Source organism: Cannabis sativa, chromosome 1 (genome assembly GCF_029168945.1).
Source record: "Cannabis sativa cultivar Pink pepper isolate KNU-18-1 chromosome 1, ASM2916894v1, whole genome shotgun sequence".
In the NCBI taxonomy this organism is placed as follows: Eukaryota; Viridiplantae; Streptophyta; class Magnoliopsida; order Rosales; family Cannabaceae; genus Cannabis; species Cannabis sativa.
In genome coordinates, this window is record NC_083601.1 from 26440500 (window position 1) to 26456454 (window position 15955).

General features: G+C 34.8%; 2 protein-coding genes across 8 annotated transcripts; both read right to left on the reverse strand.

Moving 5' to 3' along the window:
• Window positions 1-26: 26 nt before the first annotated feature.
• LOC115705525 (uncharacterized) lies at window positions 27-8357 on the reverse strand. Of its 7 annotated transcripts, none has more exons than XR_009685216.1 (11): window positions 7562-8357; window positions 6942-7470; window positions 6179-6367; window positions 5374-5466; window positions 5082-5264; window positions 4875-4977; window positions 4596-4781; window positions 1822-4241; window positions 1003-1580; window positions 739-867; window positions 27-651 (listed from the first exon to the last, which is right to left on the reverse strand). XR_009685216.1 is itself a non-coding variant. In XM_061106669.1 (10 exons), exons 2-10 carry the CDS (start codon window positions 7173-7175, stop codon window positions 642-644), a joined length of 3996 nt encoding a protein of 1331 aa, XP_060962652.1. In that variant the 5' UTR covers window positions 7176-7470; window positions 7562-8357; the 3' UTR covers window positions 27-641. The 7 variants fall into 7 exon arrangements, 4 of the variants coding, with proteins under 4 accessions (XP_060962652.1, XP_030488731.2, XP_060962650.1 ...); XR_009685217.1 differs by having other exon boundaries at window positions 739-861; window positions 1003-1583; XR_009685214.1 differs by having other exon boundaries at window positions 1003-1583.
• An 871-nt stretch (window positions 8358-9228) lies between these two features.
• Window positions 9229-14242, reverse strand: LOC115704778 (phospholipase A1 PLIP1, chloroplastic). Its single transcript, XM_030631983.2, has 6 exons — window positions 13849-14242; window positions 11187-11995; window positions 10574-11107; window positions 10411-10470; window positions 9900-10316; window positions 9229-9811 (listed from the first exon to the last, which is right to left on the reverse strand). Exons 2-6 carry the CDS (start codon window positions 11925-11927, stop codon window positions 9395-9397), a joined length of 2169 nt encoding a protein of 722 aa, XP_030487843.2. The 5' UTR covers window positions 11928-11995; window positions 13849-14242; the 3' UTR covers window positions 9229-9394.
• Window positions 14243-15955: the final 1713 nt, after the last annotated feature.

Consider the following 15955-nt stretch of genomic DNA (forward strand, 5'->3'; position numbering starts at 1 on the left):
AATTCACAAACCAGAATCTCTACTTGACATAAAGTAGCCAACCTCGGCCAGACAAGTACTATAATAAAGGAACTGATATTTAAAACTTCTGACTGTATTTAATCTCTTTTTGGCTGAAAATTGACTATATTAATGTGACTACAGTTATGATTATGAATCACAAATCCTAATTGGGTGTGTAAAGAAAAATGACGGAACAAAATCTAGATAAGAACCTAAATTCTGTGACAAAGTGAGCTTCTAGCACAGTCAGTTACAATGTGTAGCCTAAAATGAAATACAAGTAATGGAGCTAGAACCGTTTCCCCTTCCTCACTACTTTTTTTTTATCTTCAGATTAATGTCTGCATTCACAGCAACACTTCATGCATGCTGGGCAATATTGATAACTAATTGCTAGTAGTGTACAAGTCAATTGGCTTCCCACGAGAAAAGCACAAAATTCACCAAATCAGATTTTTCAAAATTATTCTTTTCAGAGTGGGGTGAGCACGAGAACACCATCACCATCATCTGGTGGTAGGGAAAATTCTCGATGAGTTTCGTCTCCCACCATCATTCGTCTTTGGTCCGGAACTACCAGAGGTGGAAGATCCACATCTTTCAACTATTACTTCAAAGCAACTGCTTTGGCAACGCAATCAAACTCCCCTGAAGAATAAAATGAACAGCATCACAAAAAAAAATCCCAGCAAAATAATCACATGGCCAATAGACGAGCAATGGGAATAATATTACAAGCCAGACAAATGTGACATGATTTGGCAAGTGGACCCTTTCTGAAGAGATGGAGAGAAATCACCACAACCAGAATTGCTTTTGGAAAAAAATGTAAAATGTTTGGCCGGCCATCAGCAGCTACTATTTCTATCCAAAAATTGGCAGCTATAAGAATGTAAGAAAATAACGATACAAATGCGCTTCAGCGCTGGACACTTTTTTTTTTCTTTAATCTACTTTGTATAAAAGATTAGCTAATTTGCATACAGCCAAATTAACTACCTCTGTTTGTGAGGTGAAGAAGGATGATCAGGTGAAGACTGTTGAGCAGAGTTACCATGAAATCTTTGTTCCTCGAATGTACCAGTCACTCGACTTCCCTCATTTATTTGTGATACTTCATTTGGATAACCCATAGGTCCAAGAGAGCCAAACTCAACCTGCTCTGCGGGTGTTCCGTAGCCAGAATTGTGGTCATAAGAATACACCATAACCACAGGCATGTTCGGCCCATTTGTTGCGCCGCTTGGGTTCATCCCTGGCAATGGATACATGCTATAAGGCACATTGTTAGGGGAAGCCTGTGTAGTATTTGGGCGAATAGGACCATTTTGAGATTGGTACGCAGGGAAGGAGTCATGCCTATGTGAGCCCCATGGCCTTTCACTTCGGCTGTCACTTGTTGTCAAACGATCCAATCTTGCATTTGGTTTTTCAGCCTGGCCCCTACTGTGGGTACGCCCAGAAGGTCGCGTTTTTTGGACATTCCAGTTCCCCTCTCTATCACCATGGTGGTCATTTCTATCATAACTGTAATTCCCCCTTCTTGTACCAGAAGAATGGCGATCCCTTACCGAAACCTTCTGAAGCAAATTTAGATGACCAAAAAAGAATAAATAAAAATCTTCACAAAAAAAAAATGAAACTAATGTAACACATACACAATATAAAAAAAAAAGTTCACACAATAGAAAATATAATGAATGAGAAATTCTATCCTATACAATTTCATACTGAAATTGAAAACAAAAAAAAAAAAACAAATGAAGACAAAAGTAATGGTAATCCACAAGAATAAAAAGGATACGAAATCTATCTTACAGGATTTGGCAGGTATGTCCCAGTCCCACTGCGATATCTTGGCATTTCCTCAACATATCGTTGATAAACACCAGTAGGTCTATTAGACATGGTTTGGAGAGGTGCAACAGGAACAAAACGAGGCCCACCGCTCATAAGCTGGGTAAAGAGATTCATGTTCGCAGTTAGTGGTCTTCCAGGACCTTCCCATGGTGCTCGTCCCTGTAAGTAAACAGGAGGCACCATAACAGGTGATATCATAGGAGCTGAATACCGAGAATTTTGGCAAAACCGTCCATATTGCAAATTTTGCCAATGGCTAGCAAAGTCACTATTGAGAATGTCGCGTTTCTGTTCCAAAGGCTCAAGAGAAGTATCCCTTTTCATAGAATTTGAAGTATTTGACACAACATGTTGATTGAGTCCCTCAGATGAGTCAAAATTCTGACCAGAATCACTGTTTTCTGCCACTTCATCTGCACCAAACTGGCTCGTTGATGCATCTGAAGCCCCTGTATCAGTTGGAAAATTATACAATGGAAGCATCGTAACAAATGGAACAGGTGGTCCTGTAGCATAAAATGTAAAGGGAAGAGCCCCAGAATTATCCATAGCTCTCTGTCGTGCATTAGGATTTAAAAGCATTGGAGCAAAGGGTATTAAATCAGATCCACTTGTCTGAGCTGGTTCGGTACCAGGAATTTGATGCCTTGGAACTTGCCAAGAAGCAGCAGACTGAGGTACTGGGTTTCTCTCTGCTATTTCTGTGGCTACAGGTGACAATGAATTCCAATCTCTGTTGTCATCATCTGCCTGAGTAGACGAATGTTCAGATACAGTCTTATCCTTCCCATGAGTAGAAGATGGCACTGAAAAAGGAGCATTTTTCCTACCTCGTCTTTCCCTAGTTGACTTTGAGACTTTTGCTGATGATCCTTCCCAAGAACTTTCTGAAGAAGTTTTACTTCTCAAAGAACCAGTATGCGAGGCAGACACAGACCTTGAACTTGTAGTTCTATCATCAAAGAAAACTTCATTACGGTTATCATGATACTGAAAATCATCCACAACATCTTCTCTTCCTGGACCATGGTTTTCTTTAGTATTCTTCGGTTGGACTCGCAAAGAACCTCCAGAGCTGCCAACACGAGAAGGATGGAAGTTATACCCAGATGAGGATGCTTGTTGCTTATCATCAGAGTGAAGTACCTCAAAACCCCCATTATCTAAATCAAATCCTCCAGAAGAGGCCACCCTGTCCTGCTCATGCCAAAAATCATGATCATTCTCCCCTAGATTCGATTCCACAGAACCAAAATTTTCAATAGCAGGTTCTGGGGGATCATCTGGACTTGAGGCAGCCAGTCCCATGCCGGAAAAATAATGGGCCATATGTGGTGGAACACCTTGTGAAAATTGCATATGTGAGCCCCATGGAAAATTTGTAGGAACCATCCCAGCCATATTTCTCTGAGTATACCCCATTGAAGCTAGGACGTTAGGAGGAATTGGAAATGGAATGTGATGAGGAGCTAAATTCACTGGAACATGAACCTGTCCATTGAAACCATGAGCCACTGAAGACGCCATCATGTTCACAAGATCTTGCTCCTCTTGATGCATCCCATGGGCCCCCGAAACAGAAGCAAAATCATCAGTCATCGCCCCCAAGGCTGACTCATCCTGGTAGCTGTTTGAACCACTTTTTGAATCAGCAGCGGCATCAGTACTATGACGGGAAGAGATGTGTCTGACTGCTGAAGGATCATCAGTCAGTCTGACACCATGATTTGCAACTGTATCAGATTCTAGGTTCTTCCTCCTAGTATTATCCAACCTAGTTGATAAAGTTTGGCTCTTCCCACTTTCTGGGGCTCTGCCACGCCTACCTTGAGAAGAGATTTCACCATATGCATCAGAAAGTTCAGGACTAGAACGTGTCCTTGCAAAAAGAATCCTACCCTGTATATCATTCACCAAGTTATCAGATTTCAAACTTCTCTGGCCTTTATCCATTTGTGCAGCCTGGTTAAAACTATTATCTTTCTTAATAGGATCAGAGTTCCTTGAGTTCCCATAATTCCTTTGGCTTTGCATATGAGGTACTGTAGACACATTACTAATTCTCGAAGCATTGTCTTGCTGGGACGGAATGTTATATGAACCATGAGTCCCATCATCTTCAGATTCATTAGATGACATCCCATTCTTTTTGCTCACTGTGCTGCTTCTAATATTTTCAGATCCATGTAACTGGTCGTGATTTGATAATCTCAAATCATTCCTTGGTGCATCAGGGCGATGGCCACTGCCATGTCTTTCCCAAGTGTTCATAAAAAACTGATTTACTTCGAAAAATAGATCCTCTTTTGGGCAATCAAGTAATCTAGCTAGCCTTTTAGCTCCAAAAGCAAATGCACTACGTATTCTAAAGAAGTTACCTGGAAAATATGTACATATATATATCACATTCAACAACTAACAACCCAAACAAAACATCATAAACCAAACAAAAAAATCCTAGAACAGAAATGAAGGAATTCTGCTTTGTTACCAATTATTCAATATCATTAAAAACATTAGATTATTTATTAGCTTTATTTGCAAGTAGCTAGATGAATGAAGCATCAACTAAAGATGTTCCAAGCAGTCACAGAAGTCAAGAAAAGAAAAATTAATTGTAGATATTTCAACACGCCAAAGTTGAATGCTACCATCTACAGCTAGAATCATTATGATTATGTTCATGAGAGTGACACAATATGTTCTCAAACGCTCATGAACAATGAACATACCTTTACTGACACTACGTCCCAGGTTGTTATTTACACGCAAAGGATCAATAACATTGAAATGTTTGGAAACAAAAGGCTGTCCTTGATTTTCTGGTCCACCAGGAAAGACAGCATACACTGAGCTACAAGCATCGAGAAATAACTTGCTTAGTAGTAAATCTCCACCATCTTTTCGAGGAGGTTCAGCTGAAACATCAAAAGAACAATATATTAATGGCAATTTGGACATAGTAGAGGCATTGAAGTAATGCCAAGAGTTTTCAAGTGAATTGCCTGTACCTGTTACATCTGGGAGAGAACTAATGGGCACAGGACCCCAAAGGCTAACACAATAATTGTCCCAGTCAAACTTGCTAAAAAACTCTAGAAAACGGTAGAGAACCTGAATAGGCAAAAAAAAGAGAGAAAGATATAGATAAGAAACAAACTGGACAAATTCATTTTAAATAAAGAAAATAAAAGTAGAGGGAGAGCACAAAGAGTCACCTCAAGTGGTCCAGCAAAAGAATTGTTAAAAACATGAAATATATAAAGAACCAAGGTTTCCAAAGCATAAGTTGAGATAAGTCCATGATGAGCACCAAGTATACGACTCTCATAATAGCACCAGGCTTTAATCAATATAATGCTACGCTTGAATAAATGTTTTTGGTTTATTAAATGATCAACCTGTAGAAGCAAATAACATGATTTAGATAAGGATACCCAAATATTTTCATCAATTATTATTCAAAAGAAAAGGGCTTCTGTAGAACCTCCAAAAAACAAAAACTCTCACCTCCTCAAGGAAACAAAGGGTGCACAATCCCCCGAGTTGTTCAAAAGATATGTCTACCACAATATTTTCCACCAGGCATTTAATTATCTTCACCTATTTAGGAAGAAAAACCATAAAAACTACCAATATCATACCATGTAAATTCCATACAAGTATATACCACGGATTGCAAGATAAACATGAAAATACCAATAATGATGATAAACAATTAATAGCTATAAACATTTTAATAGTAAAAAATAAAAGATTCTATAATCAAGCATATAATGAGGGGAGAGGGGGAGGGGGGAATCTGGCAAGAAAAGGAAACATAATAACTCAAGGCAGCGTGAGAAAATGTATAAGGAATCTATAAAATTTATTAGTTGCCAACAAAATACATGGGTGCGGGCTTCATCAATTATATCAACTACAAATGATATCCACAAACATGTCAACTTAGCACAAAATCCATTGTCGATCTTGATGAATCAAGGATACACCTAACTACAATTATAGGCAAGCATATGTTCTTCCTTGTGTTTGAATGAAACAAATTGAAATAATAATAACCAGATATATAGTCAGAAAGTAATAACCTTATAAGCTCATGTGCATATTCTAGTGACTTATCAACCTTTTGGACTCATTTTCCAGTGATTCTCAATAACAAGAATATCATGTCTCCATATTTTAAGTATGTATATAATAAAAATGATATATAATATTCATTCAAAAAAAAAATGATATATAATATAAAAATTTAACACAAAATCAAGAGCAAAGACCAAAATAAATAAAACCTAATTAATTAAGAAAGACCTACTTCTGCCTGAATGTATTGAACCTCCTTCACGTGAAATTCAGCATTCTCATTTTTCTCCTCAACTTCCAGCAGATCCCGAACCTGCTGGGCCCAAGACTCCTTCAAATTTTGATTCTTACTAAACGCTGTCAAATCAATATCTCCATCAGGCAAATATGTCTTCAGCGGTACAGACCCAAAAGTAAATACCTGCAGAAATTAATAAAAAAATTAATAATCAGAAGATTGCAATAAGACTACTGAACTTCTAATAATTTACTCACAGTGAATGAAGAAAGATTATTAAAAAGGCTTAAATTGCCCAATAATCTCTAACAACCTCAAGGTCCTCAACCTACCATGAAATCACTGAATTTGACAGAGCCTTGAAGTTCTCTAATTTTCCATACAACCTCATTAGTCTAGTGATTTAGATATTAAAGGTTATGTGTAGATAACAATTTTTTTATTTTTGTTAATGAACACTTTTGTAGTGCCCATAACATGAATATACATCAGTTATGGGATCTATTATCTCAAATCTAACATGAAAAATAAAACCATTCCTCAAAAAAATTACTGAAACAAGTGCACATCCCAACTAATGTGTTCAAACCCCTTCAAGCATATTTTAAATTATGCAAACACCACCTCGGCAGAGCGATATATCTTCAGTGCTAATGTTTTCATTACTAAACCTCAGGCAAAGCACACACATTGTCCTCATTGAAGATAGTTTGTAAACAACATATTATCCAGGATAACAAAGGGTTAGAATACCCACCTGACACGGAAAACATTTCGTGATGAGCCGCTGAACATAATCAGCCACAGCATGCCGTCGCTGTTCTGAAGGCGGATTAGGCTGAATGCAAGCAATAAGCTCATCTGTCTTCTCCTCAGCCTTCAACCATCGTTCCGAATCGAGTACTCGCATCACCGAAGCTGCTTCATTGGGCAACAAGCCATTTGGCAATAGCCCACTTGGTGGCTGCGACCACGCCTCATGTTCTCCCATGCAAGCCAAAACTTCCCTTCACCAACAACGTAGGCAACACTTCCTTGTACAACAAACAGACTACACTCTCAAAATGCGAAGCCGCACCACTATACTCAAGAGCAATATCTACTTCCCTCAAAAGCAAAACCCAAATTTGCAATAGCCACAAATGGTTTATTCTCGTTCAAATTGGAGAACTTTCCACAGTATATTTTCTAATCTAAATTTCTTCTTCAATGTAATACTTTCCCACTAAAAATGGAAACCTTGTGTATTAATCGACCGGACCAAGATAAGATTTTGTGTATATATTCTGCAAATAAAACCAAACTAATCTTGAAAAACAAAATACAAATATAACCAAACCAAACCAAACCAATGTTAGAAATGAGAAGAATACCAACCCTTTTGTCAATCTTGTAAAATCCCAAGAAAAGCGGTTCGTCCCAGTAGCTAAAAAGCTAAGAAAGTAAGAAGAAGGGGAAGAAAAAAAAAATCAAATCCCCAATCTATAGAGGTATAAAACCCTAGGAAACAAAGAAGATAAGAGGAACCGATAGTGGCAAAAGAAAGATGAGAATATCCAAACCCTAGGGGGCGGCGGCGACGGGAAAATCCGAATAGTTGGGAGGTGTGGGCAAATCGGGTAATGGGGCACCTACAGGCGTGGTGGCGGAGAAAGAAGAAGATTATCAAGTAGCAAATGTGGGCATAAGAAATGAAAATAAGCCCAAACCCAAAATAGAGGAACCCTTTACTCAAGATCAATCTTTAGGTTTATGTTTTTTTCAGAGAAAGAAAACTAATATAGAGAGAGAGAAAGATAGAAAGCGTGATTGGGTTAGAGAAATTGTTGAAGGTTATGGTGCATTTTTAGGGGTTTTGACAATGAAAAATGAAAATTGAAAATTGAAAAATGAAAATGAAAATATATGGATCTTTCTTTACTTTCCCCAGAAAAAAAAAATATAAAATAAAATTAAAAAAAAAAAAACAAAATGGCCAAAAAATGAGAAATTATTTCTCTTAACAAATAATATTAATATTAATTAATTTTGATATTGGAAGTAAAAAACGGTATACTGTGTCACTTACGGAGCGAGGCCGATAAGCAGGGATAAACGTACGGTTGTTGAGAAAGGCCCTAATTATAGGCCCTCCCATTTTAATTTTATTTTCAATTCCAACCCTAAGCCCACATTTCCCTTTTATTAATGTCCCATCTCCAACCATATATACAATGTTTTTTTTTTTTTTTGAGTGTATTTATACAATGTTTTTAAAAGAACAAACATCCTACCTTCTTTCTATTCACACCAAAATTGCTAATAGCTTCACCAACACTATTCTTTCCCTTATTAATCTAAGAATTTAGGTTAAAAGTTGAAGATTCCCTTACATCTGAATACCCACTCTTCAAGTTATTCCAGTAAACAAATAATGGTTTGATTTACAAAGTTATATATTAATTGACAAATTAATTTTGCAAGATTATTGTTATTATTTTTGTGAGAATGATTTTATTTTAACAATGAACATTTCATTTAAAATAATAATCACAATGTATGTCAGCATGATTAATATACAACAATTATTACTTGAATATCAATTTTTTTTTAGTAAATACTGTTAGGTAACTAGGTTTTGGGTGCCGTCACTTCATTTACTTTCTATAGACGGCAATTATTTTGGTTTCTTGCACTTAAACGCTTAATTGTTCACTACAATGTTTTTATAGAATTTATTTGTTGGTCTATCCATCAAGCCTATTACATTTTAAATGCAATTTCTTCCAAATAGATTTGCAAAAGACCAAATACTCTACATCTCAATCAACCCCTTTTAGGTGGTTGAATATTAAACTATCCCTACTTTCTTCACGTTCTACCTTGATTAAATTAAATGAGTTATAAATTATGATGTGGGCATCTAAAATTTGTACTCGAGCATTATGGTAGCTTCTATTTTAAACAAATTATAATTAGTTGAAATATGCCTATGTGTAGTAGAGGAGCTAGAGGAGGGTGATAGTGATGAAGACTTGATTGAAATGAATCCCAAAAGAAAAAAGTGCACAAAAAGTAGTACTAGTAGAATATATATTATTGTGTTAGGAAGTATTAACAAGTGTTAGTGAAATCTAACATAGATACATATATAAGTGTATTTAGATATATTTTCATATGGGAAAAGATGTACACAACACAAAGCTAACAGATAAATACTAAGCTCCAAATTCAAACTCCGGACATGATCTCCTTTTTCAACCTATTCTCCATATTGTTACTTTCATGGCTCCAAGAGTGTGGAGATGGTGAAGTGAGTAATGGCCACAAAAGATTCCTCTCCTTTCTCACTTTCCGAACAACCATCTTAGTGTGTTGCCTTAACACCCCATTTACCGCCTTTAGGTAGTTACTCGAATCGTGGTCTCTTAGAATTGTGCCTTCAGAACCATAAGCTGTAGGATCACTTAAGGTTTCTAAAGGGTGAGGGTTGTTAAGGAAGGCCCTTAAAACTCTTGAAGAGAATCCTCGTTGGGTTTTGTCCAAGAAATATAGCGCACAACCCGGAGGCAGTAGAGGGTGTGGAGGCGATGACCTTTCATCTGGTTGGAGAATAAAGAGTTTGCCCATTGGAGAGTACAACAGTTTCTGCATTAAGCAAAATGAAACAATAAACATGATGACATTAGAAGAGTAATAAGGCTAATTATAAGATATAGATCATGATGATGCTTACATTTTGAATTAGACAAGGATGAGACTTAAAGGAGCCATTTAGACGTTTGAGGACATTGGCAACATGATTGGGGTAGTTGCATGAGAAAGCTCTTGGGACAATATCTCTATGCATCATGACACAATGGATTTGGCTTTCATCCAACCCCAATTCATCAAGTATCTTTTGGCCACCACAAAACACCGATGGCGAGCCAAATGTAACGACCGGTCGGAGAGCAGAGGGCTTGACAACCTTCCTGCTTAAAAGCATCAAGTGAACTAAGAGACATAGGCTTCCCCCAAGAGAATGTCCAGTGAACTGCAGCTTTGCCCTCTCCCCATACTTATTCAAGTGTTCAGTTATTTCAGGCATGAATTGCATATAAATTCCCTTTGCAGCTTCATAAATCCCTCTATGAACAAGACTATCCGATTCCTACCATAAACAATTAAAAAGATATTAGATTATGAGAAGTGGGCAGGGAAGTAGTTGGCATATTTAGTTATCTTTATTCTTAATCTAAGTTTACCTCAAACTTTGTAGGTTCAAAGAAAAGGTTTGCCTGCCAAGATGCTAGGGAATCAGAGCCCTGCAAAGTCAAACACAACTTTAACATATGAAGCCTTGTAATGTTTATAAGTCATAGCAGTTAATTCTGTCACCCTTTTCTTGGTTTTTTTCAATTTAATTACCTGAATTACAAAGCAACGTGTGTAAGTACTGGAATCATCACAGACAAACCATTCACAAGGTGAAGAGTGAAGTGACTGTAGATCCTTAGCAGCCTCTAGCTTTTCCTTTTCACCAGCAGCAACCACTGCTGTCATAGTTGATGCTGCCATATATGCTGCAACTTCGGATTTATAGATGCGAGACGACGGCAAACTTTCTACTTCCTCTGCCACCGCTTGTTCTTTATCATTATCGCATGAACCCTCTAGCTTTGATTCCGAGGCGACTGAAAACATGTTTTTGGCTTTGGATTGTACATAAGACGCTGCTGAGGCTGCGATATCATATGCTACAGAAGCACGGATTGGACGTTTTTGCTCTGAATCCACAGCTTCATTAGCTGAAACACTAACTTTTCTATCATCTGAGGAAGAAGATCCAGGTACCTGAGTAGAGTCTTGGTCTAGCCTAGCTTTTACTGCTGCGGCCTCAGCCTTCTTTTCTAAAGAAGATGTCACAAATTGTAGGCCAAAATACCTTTTTAAATCCTTTGCCTGCAAAGAAATTAGCTTTGTCATTATCTTTTGTTATATAATAAACGAAGTGAACAAACAGAGTTGCTTAATTAATTACCTTTATATCTGGTATTACATAAGCTATGTTGCACAAGAAAGCTAGCTGAGAAAGTAGCTTAGTAGCAGACCATGGTACTCTAACCAGAAACCTTTTAAAAGATTCTTGATCCAATATCTTTTCTCCATGTTCTTCATCTTCTTCATCTGAACTATAACTTACCAAACAACCATTATCATCTTCTCCATCACAACCACAATCATGATGATCAATTTCCTCCTTATCATAATCATCACAAACCCTGTCATTACCTTCATCAATTTCCTCATTATTTTTAACCCAATGACTTCTAATCTCCATTAGTCTTTCCACCCAATTAGCTCTCTTGATTTCTTGTTCTTGTTCTTCTTCACTAATGACATGATCACTACTACTTGTCTCCTCAATGCTCTCATCCTCTGCAGTCATAGTTGTTTCTTTATCTACCATACTCATATCTTTGCTTGTTTCCGGATCAAACAGAAACGACCGAAGCGAGTTTGGGAGAATTGAACCCGAAAACTGAAATGGGAAAATTCCCATTGAACGACTGTTCTTCAGTTTTGGTTGAGTTGGTGGTGAAGCATGAATCTTGTTACTGATGCAGCAGACTAAATTGTTATCTGAATAAGACTTTCTCAACATGGCTCTACTTTGAAGATCTTTGCTTGATTCAGACCTCCTGAGGCCATTGATCATATGGTCTTTGAAGGTGCCTCCTTTCCTTGGAGAGGTGGGAACATTAAATGATGTACATGCCATGGCTGTAATAATAATCTCACCAAAGAGTTTGTTTGCTTATTCTTGATCAACAAGCTTCATTGGCAACTCTGAATAAAAAGAATGAAAACAAAAGTCGTAAACTTAGTGAGCATATAACATATAGATTCCAAAATTCAGAACTTTATGTAAAATATTGTTTTTGAGTTCTTGATCAAGCAAATTAAGTCATGGCATATATATGGACTACCTTATAAGCGAACATAGAAAGGTTTCTAAGGCTTCTTTGTTAATAACGGTAACATTTAGACTCAACAATCCCTTCAAAGTACTATGCCAATAATAAAATTGATATTAACAATAACCAAACTGACTATTAATAAATAAAAAAGAATGATTGAAGGATCACCAAGAAATAGTTAATTATTATATTCGATAATATTTTTGCACTAGTACTATAGTTATTTACGAAGAACTTGTAGTGTAGCTACAAGTCTATGCTTAATTAAACGATTAAAATTTGATATAAGAGAGGCGTGGACGAAATTCTCATCAAATTTTATAATAACTAGTCATATAAAGGAGTCTGCATTAATATTAATTAAAATAGTATTCTATCTAGCTATATACCATCATTCTTTTTTATAAAAAAACAATCATTGTTTTTTAGGAATATAAGTACCTCGCATTTTATATTTTTCTGAAAAATAGGTTTGTTACCTCTCTGTACTTTCAATAAATATATTAAGAGAATGGCTACTGTCAATTTTTTATAACTTTTATGTGAAAATATATGTTAGAATATTTTTTTAAATTTTTTTTAATGACAGTTTTTTTAAAAAAAAACGAATGAATAATTTATAATCAATAAATTTTTTACTATTCCAATTTATGTTCAAAAAATTTTAAATATATTTTCAGTACATAAGTGCACAACTCTTTTTTTTTTTTTCTTGTTAGTGTAACTAGTTTGAAGTTCTATGTTGTATCCAGCGATAGCTTACTGTACAAGTAAGTACCAGAAAAAATTAAAAACTTTGAAGACGGGAAACTAATAACAAAACAAAGTTTATTAGAAAGATGTTGATTTTGTTTTTTTTATTAGAGCATCTTTATAAATGATGAAAATGCAAATTATAACTCATTTTGTTAAAAATGTATTCTAATAATATGCTAAATTATGATATAAAAATATGTAAAGTTTACATCCCTTAATATTTTTTAATAAATATTAAATTTTGAATATGACTACAATACAAATATCACAAAATTATTTATGGTACAAAATATAGCTCAAATTTTGGAGATGGTCTTACATATATATAATTTAAATTCTAACTTCACAAAATTAGAGATCACTTTTTACACGGTTGTTTCGGAACTCTCGAGGTTATATAGTAATAAAATAATGATAATCATAAATATTCTAGTCTCAGATTTTATTGGAAAGATATTTCTTATTATTATTAATTATTTAATTTATTTTTGTTTTAAATTAGAACTCTAAACATGGGTTGTTAGTAGGACCTTAAACCAACTCACTTGCATGTGCGCCAGGTGTAATTAGACTGCATTGCATCACTAAATAACCATTAAAACTCAGCTTTAATATCTCAATTAATCTTGTCGCTTTCCTTCTCTTTTTTTGGTTATTATTATTTAAAGAGTACTTTATTTGGAAGTTTTTTCTTAATATGAACAGCCATTTCAAAAACAAAAAGGTAAGGTTTTTCGAAGAAAAGAAAAAAAAAATTGTAACGTTTTTGTAACAGAAGTGAGTGAATACTCTATCAAGAAACTATAAATGGTATTATTCCATAATTTATTTGTTTGATTAATACTCTAACAAGAAAGAAAAAAAAAACTTCCCAATTTAAACTCTCCAAGACTAAATACGTTTTATTTTATATATGAACATCTGAAATCATAATTAATATGAAAGGAAATTAAGAATAGTGCATACCTCAAATTCAGGGAAAATCCTGGAGACATATTCCCAGCCAAAGAAGATGAATGAGTTACTGAAGCATAGAGATAAAAGCACCAACATTTATATATAGAGAGTGTAAACAAATTCAGAATAGTTGAAGCTCTAAACCAGAAAAGTGGAAGTGAACCCGGGTAGGAATGTCTTTATTATATATACATAAATATGTCTCTGTACATTTTGATCTCTAATATTTGAGACAGAAAATTATTAAGCTTTGAAATCCCTCTTTTCTTCTGATTTCCTTCTCTCACACTTAGAAGGAGAAATCGATCTAGACATTACTATAAGCGGAAGGCTTACATTTATATAGTTAGGAATGGTCGCTAGCTGGGAAGAGTCATGGGAATCTGTTCACGTGGACGTAAAGTCCTGCCACTTCAAAACCGTAGTTATTATATATTTTATATATAGACATAAATAACCCTACCTCTACCACTTTAACAAATTAATGATTTTTAAGTCTTCTTATTTGAATTGTTTTCTTATAGTCCTATTTCCTTGACATGTCAGAGCATTAATGCTATATTTCATACTATTGGTGTCCTGTTATTTATTAAGTTAGAATATACTAAACTCGATATTAAAATGCGCACTTGGCACACGGATAATATATACACTTATCAAAATATACACATTATTTTAAATAAATTTTTTTACTTTTTTTTCATTCACAAAAGATTTATCATATTTTTAAAATAAAATACTTAAATAATTGATAATCGTAAAAATTGTTCACTATAATTGATAATTGATAATATTTTTAATAATTTTTTAAGTGAAAAGTAATTTTTTAATTAAAAATTAAAAAAAATATCATGTGATATAAACAACACTTCACACAAAATTAATCTTGAAAATTGACCACATTACATATATGTGATAAGATCACTTTAATAGATAACTCCCATTAGAAATGCTCTTAGCATTTCTCACAATTTAAAGGTGCTCGCTGAGTTTTTAAAGCTAGTTCCTTTTGAACTTGTGAAATTCCAAATGCATTTTTACTCTAGTTGGGTAAATAGTAAATTTTCACCTTTTTAACTTTAAAAAATTCTTTTTAACTAAAATCGTTTTAGTAACTTCCTAATAAGCTAAAAGGAGAAATCCGGCAAGCAAGGCCAAAGTATCTAACTTCTGCATTGTAAAGAAAGAAATATTTATAAACAAAAATAAAATAAATTAATCAATTAATGTTTTGCTAATGTTACCAACAACTTAACCTGTCCTTTTATAAACATTGTATGTATAATCAAAATCAAAAAAATATACACATTCAATTCACAACCAATGCCAGCAAAACTATAATTAACATACATACACCTACCATACTGATGACCAAGAAAAGAAAAACAAGCAAACAAATACATCAACCCATATGGGAGAATATGGAGTAATGTACAATTCCATATCAAAAATTACTTCTAACTAAATGCAAATGGGGCCAAAGCCAAGATCTATAAATGTTACACACTATGGACTCGTAATAAAAACGAAGGGCATCTTTGACTTTTTTCAGAGAAGAATTAATGATCATGAGTGATGAATGGAGGGAGTAATTGATTAAACAAGAAAAAGTGTTGTGGTGGCACGTGTAGTCCATAAGAGACAGAGTAATTTCAACATAATTAATTTAAAAGTGAGAGAGTTTTTAAAAACAAGGGGGGCCAAATGTGCGGTTGCATGAAGCAGTCCAGGGCAGTGGCTTACACATAGACACAGTTATATAGGGTATTGGGTCGAACCCCCTGCTAATGGCTCCGAAGGAAAACCAAACCGAGTGGACATAAAATACAAAATAAAACAATAATATGAACATGGGAATTGGTGTCTAATATTTTTTTTAGTATTATTTTATTATTAGTGTAATTAAATATCAAATAATTTTAAAAAAAATAAAATATTGCTAACTAATCATACAGTATTACTCTACTAGTACCAATAACAATATATATAATCATGCATAGTCTATATTTGGCTTGGATGCCACCGTGCTCGCCTCGTGTCCTTAACAAAGACCATATATTCTTTCCAATTGAATCTTTCATTTTGTTGGGTTGCGACTGCGTATACCATTTCGATT